At 42.1% G+C, this 13797-nt stretch overlaps 1 gene segment (V, D, J or C); it reads left to right on the top strand.

Annotated features, from left to right (window-relative positions):
* The first annotated feature begins 3099 nt into the window (after window positions 1-3099).
* Window positions 3100-8348, top strand: LOC121023335 (immunoglobulin heavy variable 4-59-like). The segment is given in 3 exon segments: window positions 3100-3235; window positions 3318-3632; window positions 8026-8348. Coding segments are annotated over 3 exon segments (684 nt in total).
* Window positions 8349-13797: the final 5449 nt, after the last annotated feature.

The following is a 13797-nucleotide window of genomic DNA, read 5'->3' as shown; positions in this document are numbered from 1 at the left end:
TAGCCAAAGAAATCCTGAAAAAGAAAACCAAAGCTGGAGGCATCACAATCCCAGACTTCAAGCTATACTACAAAGCTGTAATCATCAACACAGTATGGTACCGGCACAAAAACAGACACATAGATGAATGAAACAGAATAGAAAATCCAGAAATGGACCCGCAACTATACAGTCAACTAATCTTCAACAAAGCAGGAAATATCTAATGGAACAGAGACAGTCTTTTCAACAAATGGGGTTGGGAAAACTGTACAGCAACATGCAGAAGAATGAAACTGGACCACTTTCTTACAATATACACAAAATAAGTTCAAAATGTATAAAAGACCTAAATGTAAGATAATAAACCATCAAAATCCTAGAAGAGGACACAGGCAGCAACCTCATTGACATCAGCCTTAGTAGCTTCTTACTAGACATGTCTCCTGAGGCAAGGGAAACAAAAGCAAAAATGAACTACTGGGACCTCATCAAGATAAAAACGTTTTTGCACAGTGAAAGAAACAATCAAGGAAACTAAAAGGCAATCTACAGAATGGGAGAAGATATTTGCAAATGACATATATGATAAAGGGTTAGTATCCGAAATCTATAAAGAACTTATCAAACTCAATGCTCAAAAAGCAAATAATCCAGGGAAGAAATGGGGAGAAGACATGAATACACACTTTTCCAAAGAAGACATCCAGATGGCTAACAGACACATGAAAAAAATGCTCAACATCACTCATAATCAGGGAAATATAAATCAAAACCACAGTGAGATACCACCTCACACCTGTCAGAATGGCCAAAATTAACAAATCAGGAAATATCAGGCGTTAGCAAGGATGCAAAGAAAGGGAAACCCACTTGCACTGTTGGTGGGAGTGCAAACTGGTGCAGCCACTCTGGAAAACAGTATGGAGGTTCTCAGAAAGTTAAAAATAGAACTACTCTCTGATACAGCAATTGTACTTCTAAGTTTTTACTCAAAGGAAACAAAAATACAGATGTGAAGGAGCACATGCACCCCAATGTTTATAGCAGCACTATCGACAGTAGGCAAATTAAGGAAAAAGTCCAAGTGTCCATAAACTGATGAATGGATAAAGAAGATGTGAGACATAGATATATATTTGTGTGTATATATACATATATATATACACATATATAATGGAATATTATATATATAAGGGAATATTACTCAGCCATAAAAAAGAATGAAATCACCATTTACAGTGATGTGGATGGAGCTAGAGAGTATAATGCTAAGAAAAATATCTCAATCATAGAAAGACAAATACCATATAATTTCATACATGTGTGAAATTTAAGAAAAAAAACAATCACATTGGGAAAAAAGAGAAAGGAAAACCAAGAAACAGATTCTTAGCTATAGAGAACACACTGATGGTTACTAGAGGGGAGGTGGGTGGGGGATGGGCTAGATGGGTGATGGGTATTAAGGAGGGCACTTGTTATAATGAGCATTACATGTAAGTGACAAATCACTAAATTCTACTCCTGAAACCAATATTACACTATATGTTAGCTAACTAGAATTTAAATAAAAATTTGAAAAAAAAAATGCAGGGAATTCTTCAATTTGACCATAAGAAACCAACCCAGTGTAAAAATGGAGAAAAGATCTGAACAGACACCTCACCAATGAATATATATATGTAGATGGAAAAGAAGCTAACTCATTGCTAGTGAACTCCAAAATGGTATAAGTACTTTGGAAGACATGTTGGCAGTTTCTTACAGATCTGAACCAAACTTAGGACACAAACCAGCAAATGTCTTCTTACTTATCTATGGGACTAAATTGGAACTAATACCCACATTAAAGTCTGCACATGAATGTTTATGGCAGCTTCATTCATAATGTCCTTAATATGAGCATGAATAAAGAAAATGTGGGACATCAACACAATGGAGTATTTACTAATCGTGTTGCTCTTTCTATAGAAATTCTCGTTGTTCTCTGGTATTATATCAACTTGGTCTTCTAAGCCTAAAACATAATTTCAACTTTATTAGAAACTCCCAGGTGGTTTTTTCATTCCTATATGCATTCACCCTTTTAACAGCATTCTACTCATATTGGTTGAATTCATACCTTCATTTTATTAACGTATTTTTCCACCTCAGATAATGTATTACATAGATTGTTTATTTCCCTCTTCCATTCTCTGTGCAGATTTCCTGTCCAAGTCTTTGTTTCCTTTTCTTCTTCTCTGTGTAGTTGTTTTGGAGATCTCTTCTACTACTTATAGCAGAGTGTTCATATTTAGGAATGACTCACAAGAATTCTGACTAAAGAATCTTTGTATGTTGTGGCTTATAGAGATATCTTGGAGGAAGTTGGCTTTGTAACTGGGGACCCCACTTTTCAGGCAAAGTTATAACTTTTAAATTAAATATCATGTTTCTCACCTGAATAGATATTCATTTTACTCCTGGCAGGTAATGGCCTGACTGCCAACTCTCTTGACCCTCTAGAGTGGAAATAGAATGGGAATGCCAATGTCCACACGCAGAGGTCTACTAGACCTCCTTTCCAGTGGGGTGTCTCCTCTCCACCTTCAGGGAAACTTCATGACCTGAGTCCAGACACAGCCACCAATCCTTCTGCCCTGCTCCTCATATGGATGAGCTCCTTTTCTTATGTAAATTCTGGAGTATATCTCCTAATGCCCCCTCCTACAGATGGAGCACTGGAGATCCTATCCATTACAATCATTTCCAGGACCCCATATCTGAATGTAGAAGGAGAATGACCCAAACCAGGCAGGCAGTCAAGGGCCTGGACTCTGGACCACTGCCTCATCCTCTGTTTCTGTGAACAGTTAGCCCTGGAGCTTGAAACTTAGTCCACAGTTGCACAGCCTGACAATAGAATATAAGAGAAACTTGGTAAGATTTCCAAATTTTCATCAACTGCAACACTAACCCTCTCAAGCAAACAGGGCCAGAAATCAGCACAGGCAGAACTGGAGCCCAGATCACTAGGACCAGCCTCAGTGGGTCCCCACACCACCCAACACCAGGACACCAGGAACTGGCGACAGTCACCCGGGTTCAGCATTTTTAATGCCTCCCCTGCTCCACGGGACCCACATGCAAATCACCTGAGGTGCTCCCAGAAAAGACCCGCATCACAGGCCAAGGCCAGTGTGTTGGGTCTCCATCCAGAAGACAGAAATGCAGATGCTGTGGTCCCTCCTCTGCCTGCTGGCAGCTCCCCTGGGTGAGGATCTGGGGGCTCTGAGATCGACTAGGGCCTTTCTGTGGGATGAGACAGACTCACCATGACTCTCCTTACCCCCCAGGTGTCCTATCTCAACTTACACTTCGGGAGTCCGGCCCAGGACTGGTGAAGCCTTCACAATCCCTCTCTCTCACCTGCGTTGTCTCCGGAGGCTCCGTTACCAGCAGTTACTACTGGAACTGGATCCGCCAGCGCCCTGGGAGAGGGTTGGAGTGGCTCGGGTACTGGACAGGTAGCACCAGCTACAACCCGGCTTTCCAGGGCCGCATCTCCATCACTGCTGACACAGCCCAGAACCAGTTCTCCCTGCAGCTGAGCTCCATGACCACCGAGGACACGGCCGTGTATTACTGTGCAAGAAGCACAGTGAGGGAAAGTCAGTGTGAGCTCAGTCACAAACCTTGGTGCAGGGACCTGGAGGGGCCGGGCTGCAGGGGCGCTCAGGATCCACAAGAGGGCGCACAGGACCTACCAGGGGAACTAGGGACATCAGGGGGTGCTTCGGGCCCCTTACCACAGGGACCAGCCCAGAAACAGGGGCAGAGCAGGAGTGAGGTCCCCACTGTCAGTATCTGGAGCTTTCTCTTCCTGGCACTCTGGTCCTATGGGGACCTCCCTTTCTTGCTTGCTTGCGTTCTCTTCTGTTTCAGTCCCAGTGTGATGTTTGGACCATGTAGATGATGCCATTTTTCACACTGTGTAGGAAGTGCTCCGAGAGGTCAGCGCATCAGTGCTGTGTCTCCCCTTACTTCTTTCTCGACACGTTCTTGGTCAGACCCCTGGTAGCTCATCAGAAATAGAAACGCCGGCACTAACTGAAACCCACAGATATTATCCATTTTATAATGTTAGAAAATTATACTTGAAATGTTCTGCCATCTCTACAGGGTTACCTTCCCTTATTGGTCCTCAGATTGCCCACAGCCCTTCTTTCCTTGGTGTATGATATGGCTTCTAACTACAAGACATCATCACAGGAGCCCTCACCCCTGGCCAGGGCACATTGTATAGGGTGGCATCTTGCTCCTTCCTCCTGGGGTCCACTTGCCTCTCTGACATTCCGCGAGGGTAATTTCTGAGCTCCAACCTGGCGAGTGAAACACTCAGACCACTTCACGGACGGCAGGGGCTCAGTGTCTGGGTTACCACTATGTCCACAACTGCTTCCAGGGAGTGGGCGTCTCCCACCTGGCTTCTTGGTCTGAATGAATTACAGCATCCCACCTAAGTCCAGCCTCACAAGCTGTGTGGCTGTTCCCATCCTGGGTGCATGAAAGCCACTTTGGAAATGCAGGGGGGATATTCTGATTTCATCCTCAGTTCAAATGCTCTTTAGTTTTAGTCTATTTCTGGATGCTGACAAGAGCTTGGACTCTTACGTCCAAGCTCATTTTTTGTTTCAAATGTTATAGTATTCCGCCAGCCATTCCAGTGTGTATGGTACAGGAAGGAGAATCCTCCCCTTGGCTGGGTTCCTCACAATGGAAAGGAATTAAGAAGTATAATATCTAGAAGAAAAAGCAAAAATGTGGCCACATGTTGTTAATAAGAAACCCACAAGACACTGAATACAAAATGCTGGTACACATATGAAAAGCTTACATAATGTTTATGGTAATTCTGAGAAAACTTAATTTGAAATAATGATCCATTTCTCTTCCTATAATTCAAAGTATTAGAGAGAATATGATTTTATTTTTTATTTTTTATTTTTTTGACGTTTATTTATTTTTGAAACAGAGAGAGACAGAGCATGAACATGGGAGTGTCAAAGAGAGAGGGAAACACAGAATCCGAATTAGGGCTGTCAGCACAGAGCCCCACGCGGGGCTCGAACTCACGGACTGTGAGATCATGACCTGAGCTGAAGTCGGACGCTCAACCATCTGAGCCACCCAGGCACCCCGAGAATATGAGTTTAAATGTTATCAGACATGTGGGGAGAAAGCTACTTTAACGTGGGCAATTGCATGTGCTTTGGTATAGCTATATCCCCAAAAGAGCAATGGACCCTTTTAATGAAAACTCCCATTCCTGTGGTACAATAATTCAATACATGAATCCCATACCCCAGGGGAAACACCATTTATGAAACACTGTGATAGTGATAACAATCTTCAATTCCAAAAATCGTGCATCCATATTTAAAACCCACCCTGCAGTAAAATAATAACAAAATTTTGTAATAAGGTGGACAAAACATTCTCTAAAATATACTGGTTGGTTACTAAAAGGAAAGTTTCAGCACAGTAGATAAAACTAAAAGCATTTGTTAAACTGATAAAGAGATGCAGAGATGACAGAGACAGAGAGACGGAGACACAGGGCCGCATCTCCATCACTGCTGACACATCCAGGAACCAGCTCTCCCTGCAGCTGAGCTCAGTGACCACTAAGGATATGGCCATATATTATTGTGCAAGAGACACAGCTAGTGGACATTGTGAGCCCAGACACAACCCCCCCCCCCCGCAGGGAAACAGGAGGTGCTGGGCTGCAGGGCACCCCAGGTCATGAGGGGGTTCTCAGGTCACCAGGGGGCGCTGGGTACACCAGCGCATGGTCAGGTCACCAAAGGGCACTTGGGTCACCAGGGAGAGCTAAGGACACAAGGGGGCGCTCAGGATCCACCATGGGACGCTCAGGTCACCAGCAGTTGCTCAGGTCAGTCACATGGCGGGGGGTCACTCAAGACACCAGAGGGTGCTCAGGACTACACAGCATAGGGACCAGCTCCTGAGCCCATGCATGGGAGTATATGTCCTCCATTAGTCTGGTGTGTGATTTTATTCCCTATGAGTGTATGCCTCCCCCAAGGACTCACTGTCTTTCTTCATGTGTTGCATTTTTTTAACACCACCCCACAGGTAAAGTCACTTACCACCTCTGCTCAATTAATTTAAATAGTCAGGAGTCCTTAATACTTCCTTGGTTCTCTACTCCAGGAAATCTTTCCATTTTAAGGAGGCAATTGAGAAATCCCTTGGGCAGTGGCCAAGGGCATGATGTTGCAGCCCAGGTGACCAGTGAGTGACCTCTGGCTATGGTCCACTCACAACCTGCCTGTGTTGAATAAAACACACAATACTTTTACGTAACACAAAAAGAATCTTATTAGCACTGTTCTGTATTTTGAACTTCCAGGAGTTAAAAAAGTACAATACAATACGTGAAATGAAAAATACGGGTAATAAGATTAACACTGCATATTAAAACATGAGTGAACTTGAAGAAGAGTAATAAAAACCATCCAAAATTTAGCACAGAATAATGTATGTCTCCAAAAACAAAATCCAAGTGCCTGTAATGTAACAGACAATAGGAGCAGTCTAACATATACATACATATGTGTGTATACATGTATCTCCACATGCATACCCACATATGTGTATGTAAATATAATGTATAACTGGAATCAAGGAAAATATTTTCAGAATTTGATGTAAATTATCAACAGATCTAAGGATACCAAAGTGCCCCAAGAAGAATAAAACTAAAGAAAATTCAATCAAGACACATCAAAATAAAATTCCTGAAAACCGAGGAAAATCCTAAAAGCAGCAAAGAAAAAAAACATGAAGACAGGAACAAGGTTAATAACAACATCAAAACTTTCCATGAAAAACAACCAAAGCAGAAGGCAAGGGGTGAGAACTTTAAAGTGCTGAAGGAAAATTTTAAAGCCATTAACTTAGAATTCTAAACTAAGTGAAACTATATTCCAAATTTTAAGGCAAAATTGGCTGAAAACAAAATTACAAAATATCAAAATCTGTGCTTAGAAGGAAACACATAGCATTGAATGCTTACACCAGAAAATAATAAAGATCTTAAGTTAATAACCTAAGCTTCTACTTTAGAAATTAGAAAAGGAAAATCAAAATAAACTAAAATCAATCAGAAGAAAGGGAAAATAAAGATGAATGGAGATCATTGAAATTGAAAACAGAAAAACAATAAAGAAAATGAACAACGGCAAAAGCAGATCGTTTGAAAAGATCAATCCAATTGCTGGCAAGACTGACAAAGGAAAAAGAGACAAATCATCAATAACAAAATCTAATGAGGAGATATAAAAACATTCCACACTGTGTTTCATGAGACCACATTCTCTGTACAGTCAGTACAAAGAAAGAAAACTTCAGACCAGTATCCCTTATTAACATAGATGCTAAAATCCTTAACAAGATGCAGTAAAACCTTGGTTTGTGAGCATAATTCATTCTGGAAACATGCTTGTAATCCAAAGCACTTGTATATCAAAGTGAATTTCCCATAAGAAATAACAGAAACTCAGACGATTCATATCACAAACCAAAAATATACATAAAAAATGATTACAATGCCACAATATAATACAAAATAATAATGAAAATACAAAATATAAAAAAAAAAGAAACAAAGTAACCTTCACTTACTTTGAAAACCTTTGTGGCTGGTGTGAGGGAGACAAGAGAGAGGACGGTTACTGTGTAGGCCAACTTTCACTCAACCAGAATCACTGCTGTCTGTTGGCTCCGTGGAATCTTCTTTCTTTTTGTGCAACTTTAACAAGTAACCTATCCAATGACACTTGCTTCGTCTCCCTTTGAGAATTTTGCAGAAATGTGGCATTGCGTTGTCAATAAACAGATTCATTGCTCGCACTGCTACAGCCTTGTTCGTGTGGTGCTTTTCTATAGACTGTTTCACTGTTTCCCACATTTTACACATCTACCTAATCTCATTTGAAGTGAGGGATTCCTTGGCCTTTTTCTCCTCCTCTGCAGACGAGATCTCCCCCATAACCTCTGCTCGCGATGCAGACCCATCAGTTCGTTGGTGTCGGCTCCTGGCCATGCGCCTCTGCCAGCTCCTGAATGTCATCCTCATTCACCTCCAGTCCCCTGGTCTTCCCCAAGGACACAGCTTCATCGACAACTGGCGGCTGCTGTTCATGAGCAAGCCCCTCTACGTCAGGTCCAAGAACGCAACCAGGCTACAGTTTTCTGCAAGCAGAATTGAGGGTTCTCTTGGTGACCCCATCCCAGGCTTTATCGATGATCTTCAGGCAGTTCACAATGTGGAAATGATTTTTCCCAAGCTCTCATAGGGCAAGATTTGTTCCTTCGGTCACTTCGAAGCACCGCTGAAATCGTGCTTTGGTGTAAAGCCTTTCAAAGTTCTGAATGACCTGCTGATCCACGAGCTGGAGGACTGGAGTGGTGTTGGGAGGAAGGAACTTGCCCTTAATGAACTCAAATCCCTCCAGTAAGTCGTCCTCAAAGCCTGGAGGCCAAGCACGAGCATCACCCATAACCCAAGGCAGATTCTTCTCTAAAAGGTATTTCTTCACTGCAGAACTGAAGACCTCGTTGATCTACTCAACAAGATACGAGTGACCCCTGGGGCGCCTGGGTGGCGCAGTCGGTTAAGCGTCCGACTTCAGCCAGGTCACGATCTCGCGGTCCGCGAGTTCGAGCCCCGCGTCGGGCTCTGGGCTGATGGCTCAGAGCCTGGAGCCTGTTTCCGATTCTGTGTCTCCCTCTCTCTCTGCCCCTCCCCCGTTCATGCTCTGTCTCTCTCTGTCCCAAAAATAAATAAACGTTGGAAAAAAAAAAAGATACGAGTGACCCAAGCTTTGCCCTTGAACCTCCACAGAACATTTAACTGGCTCTCCTTGCATTTCTTGAAGGCTTGTGGATTCTCAGAATGATACATGAGCAGGGACTTGACTTTGAAACCCCCACTTGCATTAGCACAAAACAAGAAGGCGAGATGGTCTTCCATGGGCTTGTGACGGGCACTGCATTCTCTTCTGTAATGCACGTCCTCTTTGGCATCTGTTTCCAAAAAAGCCCCATCTCATCGCAGTTAAAAACTTGCTCTGGCAGGTAACACTCGGAAGCCATGAGCTTCTGGAACTCAGTAGCGAACATCTCAGCTGCCTTAGCATCTGAACTCACAGCCTCTCCATGCCTCACAACACTACAGATGCCACTTTTCCTCTTAAAGTTATTGAACCATCCCCTGCTTGCCTTGAGGCCTTTTTCATTTTCCTTTGGTGTACCTGGCAGTTTACTTGCAAGGTCGGTGTACAAGGCCTTTGCCTTCTTGCAGGTAAAGTTCTCAGTCACAGTATCACTTGCTAGTTGTTTCTTGTGTATCCAAACCAGAAGCATATTTTCAACATCTTCCAGAACACATGGCGATTGCTTTGATATTCTCATGACTCCTTCGGCTGCATCTAGCCTCCTTATTTCTTCTTTCTTCTTTAATATTGTACAAATAGTCGATGTAGACGTCTTATAAAATCTTGAAATTTTGGCCACTAATATACCTCGTTTGTACTTCTCGATGATTTCCTTCTTAACTTGCACCATAATCATTTCCTTTTTCTTACTGCCTTTCTTTTCAACCTTTTCCTGCATGGAGGCCATTGTATTTGCTCACACGCATGTTGACTACAGTAAAGAATTAATGAACTCTTTTCATTTACTGAATTTAATGTAACCAGCAATAAGGCAGCAGAGGAGAGGGTCTCTATCTGCAGGCAGATTAACCTAGAATGATGCAAAGCTTTCCTAAGTTTACTCTTGTCTGGAAGCAGAGGACTTCCTATAGGTGCTTTGAAGTGACAAAAATACACGAGTGCCAGTTGTGGACACCTTCCAACATTCTTAAAAATCACTGATTTCTGCCAAACACTTTGGCCTGAGACCAAGCATCCAAGCATGGGAGACAATCCCCCACAGTCCTACAGAGAGAGAGAGAGAGAGAGAGAGGAACCATGGACTCAGTTGTGATTATGTGATGTTTGACATCACATACTGCTCGTATTGCAAAACATCACTTGTTTATCAAGTTAAAATTTATTAGCAATGTTTTCTCTTCTTGTGTAACACTCAAAGAACAAGTTACTCACAATCCAAGGTGTTACTGTATCAGCAAATCCTATCAGCAACATATGAAAATAATACCATGCCATGACAAAGCAGGAACTATCCCAACAAGTCAAGCCTGCTTCAGTTTTGTTTTGTTTTTTTGTTGTTTTTTTTTTTTGAGGTAGGGAAGAGGGAGGGACAGAAAGAGAGGAAGAGAGAGAATCTCAATCAGGTTTCATGCTGTCAGCATACCACAACCATGAAATCATGACCTGAGCCAAAATCAAGAGTTAGACACTTAACTGGCTGAGCCACCCAGGCACCCTGCTTCCGCATTTTTAAATGAATCAATTTCATCCAACATGTCAGATGCATAAAGGAGAGTATTCACATGACTATGTAAATTGAGAGAGGAAGTTACTTGACAAATTACAGCATCCAGTGACGATAAAAACTCTTGGAGAGTTTGGGATAAAAGGACCCTTCCTCAGTCTGATAAGGAGAAACATACAGCTAACATCATACTTCATGGTGAAAAGCTGAGTGATTCCCCCTCAGATCTGGAAAAAGTCAAGGATATCCAGTCTTCCCACATCTATTCAACATTTTAGTTGAAACTCTAACAATGGCAATAAGACTAAAAAATACAGAAGGATGTGCAAATGTGAAAGGAAAAGAGATGTCCGTGTTTGTAGACAGTATTTGTACCTCTGAGAAAAAAAAAATCAAAGGGATCTACCCCCAAATCATCCATAATTTAATAAGTGACTTTAGAAAGATCACAGGTCAATAAACAAAACATTAATCTATTTCTATATAGTACCAATGTCTAAATAAAATCCAAAATTAAAGTAAGGGATGCCTTGGTGGCTCAGTCCATTAAGCATCCAACTTTTGGTTTCAACTCAGGTCATGATCTCATGGTTTGTGAGTTCGAGCCTTGCATAGGGCTCTGTGCTGATGGTGCAGAGCCTGCTTGGGATTCTCTCTCTCTCTCTCTCTCTCTCTCTCTCTCTGTCCCTCCCCTGCTCACTCTCCCTCTCTCAAAATAAATAAATAAACGTTCTAAAAATATATAAAGTAAAAATACAATTTGCAATATCCCCCCCAAAAGGATTAAATATTTAGATATAAATCTAACAAAACCTGTAAATGGACCTATGCTCTAGGTAAAATAAACCAAAGAAGACATAAATAAATAAATGGAGACATATTGCAAGGTGTATCATAGGAAAGATTTCAGTTCCCCACAAACTGATTTGCAGAATTAACAGAATGTCAATCAGACTATTAGCAAACTTGTTTGTAGATCTGGGCAAACTGAGTTTTAAATTTATATGGACAAAGGAACTGAAGCATCCAAAACAGTGCTGAAGACCAAGTTGGGGGGATCATACACAGTCTTAAGTCTCAATACAATTACAGCAATAAAGACTGTGTGATCCTAGCAAAGGAATAGATAATGGGACAGAACTGAGTTCTGTGTGGAAAACCATCCACACAAACATGGCCAATAGGTTTTTGACAGAGATGCAACCAGCCTCAAGAAGTTGACAGCACTGTTTATCACAAATTCACCTGGAAATTAGGGTGGACGTCTGTGCTCACTAATTGCCTTTATCCAAAGGAAAAGTAAGTTTCCCATATTTTATGACAGGAAGTGGGCTTGCAACTTGGAGCCAGGTGCCCGTGAAGTTAGGCTCCCTCTGTCTCACAGAAACTGGGTGATGGGGCGCTGCCTTCCCAGATGATGACATTTGAAAGCCATGGCTCCCAGGTCCTTGAGGGAACATGCCTGGGTGATCCCGCTGGCAACAGGTCAATTTAGCTTATAAAGTCTTACATACATTTCAGAGAAGCGGAGAAAGAATTCATAATCCCAAAGTCTCTAAGGAAAGGGGGGGAGGAGATCTCTTTATCTTTCTTGCACTAGGAAAAATGACTTTTTTTGGAAGAGAGAGATAGATGAGCACTTGCACGAGCAGTGGTGGGGCAGAGAGGGAGGGAAGGAGAGAGAGAATTCCAAGCAGGCTCCGAGCTGTCAGCACAGAGCCAGATGGGAGGCTCGATCCCGCGAACCATGAGATCATGACCTGAGCCAAAATCAAGAGTCGGACCCTTGACTGTTTTTGTTTCAATTTAGATTTGTATTTGTCCTGATACCTCTTGTTCCCTGGCCAGCTGGCTGCAGGTGCAAGGTGGTGGCAGAACAATCAGAGGGGGTCAGGAGTTCTTGCCACCGCCTCACCGACTCTCTGGGGGTAGCTTCCAGATTCCCATTTGCCCCAGTGATCCTGGCACCCACAGACACTCCTCCCGGGGCCTCTCTGTCCCGAAGTCGTGTTCTTAATCCTGCCACACCTGTGGGAGTCATCTCCAGGAGTGGCCCATCACTGGCAGCCTCCAGGAGCATTTGTTTACCTGCTGAGACCCAGCTGCCCGTGTGCTCTGACTGGGACGTCCAAACAGTGTGACTAGAAACAGTGTCTTACCAAACACCTTGAAACAAGCGCTCAATATTTCACCATTAGGAATGTTGCTGTATGTCAAATAAATCCCAGTTTTTAAAAGAAGAGTGGCCCCAGAGTCAGGTCCCCATATATGCCCTTTCTTAAAGGAATTAGCTTCTAGTCACATTTGCTATGGATTTTAGTCATAAATGTATCTTGAGTTTTATCAAACGATTCTTCTGCACCTATTGACTTTTTTTTTTTTCTCCCTTGCATGTTAACATGGTGAACAACATTGATTTTCAAATGTTAAACTATCCCTTTGTCCATAAAAAATCCTATCTGGTCATGTTGTATTTTGCTTTTAGTATGTTGACTGATTTGCTATTTCACACATTGTTTTGTTTTTGCTTTATTGTTTATGAGACACGATTAGTCTGTAATTATTCCCTCTGTGATACTCTCCTAGATTTCAGCGTCAAGGTTGCAGTGTTGTCCTGGAGCAAACTGGGCAGTGTTCCTTGCACGGCTGTGTGAGATCGGCATTCTTTCTTTTTTAAGTAACTGGGGGGATGTGCCAGTAAAACTGAGATGAAGTGTGTTTTCCCTTTTTTGATGATAAATATCATACTTGTGGATTAAATTTCTTTAGAAGACACTGCACCGTTCATATTTTCTGTTGCTTCCTGTGCCAGTTTTCCAAAGTTTCATGAATGTTTTTGTCTGTTTTATTTAATTGTTCCAGTTTAGTTCCTTAAGTTTACTTAGACTATGTCTTTGTTACTGTTTTAATATCTGGCCGTAGGATGGATCTTTCATGGTGTCCCCTTCCTTCCCCTTAGGGGTAATTTCTGCTTTCTTTCTTTTTCCCTCTGTCGCACTCGGTTTGTATTAATTTTATTAAGCTTTTCCACAAATTAAACTCTAAGCATTATTTCCCCGTCTGTATGTATTTTTTCTATCTCTTTGCCTTTAAATTTTTTAGGTATAATGAATACACAGGTATGTGTAGATGTGTGCACACAGTATCATGTGCAAAAGGTACTAATCTTTAAATCATATATGTATATGTTTGTGACCACAGCACATATCAGCGTCTAGAATTTTGCCACAGAGCACAGCATCTTGACATTCACCCCTCGTCACCCACTTTGCCAAAGATGACTTTATTCCGGCTCCCATAACAATGGAACACCCTCTCCTGCAGCCTCATATACATGAACTCATG

The sequence above is a fragment of the Herpailurus yagouaroundi genome, unplaced genomic scaffold (genome assembly GCF_014898765.1).
Source record: "Herpailurus yagouaroundi ecotype Mexico unplaced genomic scaffold, PumYag 552, whole genome shotgun sequence".
Classification (NCBI taxonomy): Eukaryota; Metazoa; Chordata; class Mammalia; order Carnivora; family Felidae; genus Herpailurus; species Herpailurus yagouaroundi.
Note: the sequence above shows the minus strand (reverse complement) of the source record. Positions and strands in the feature narration are given on the sequence as shown.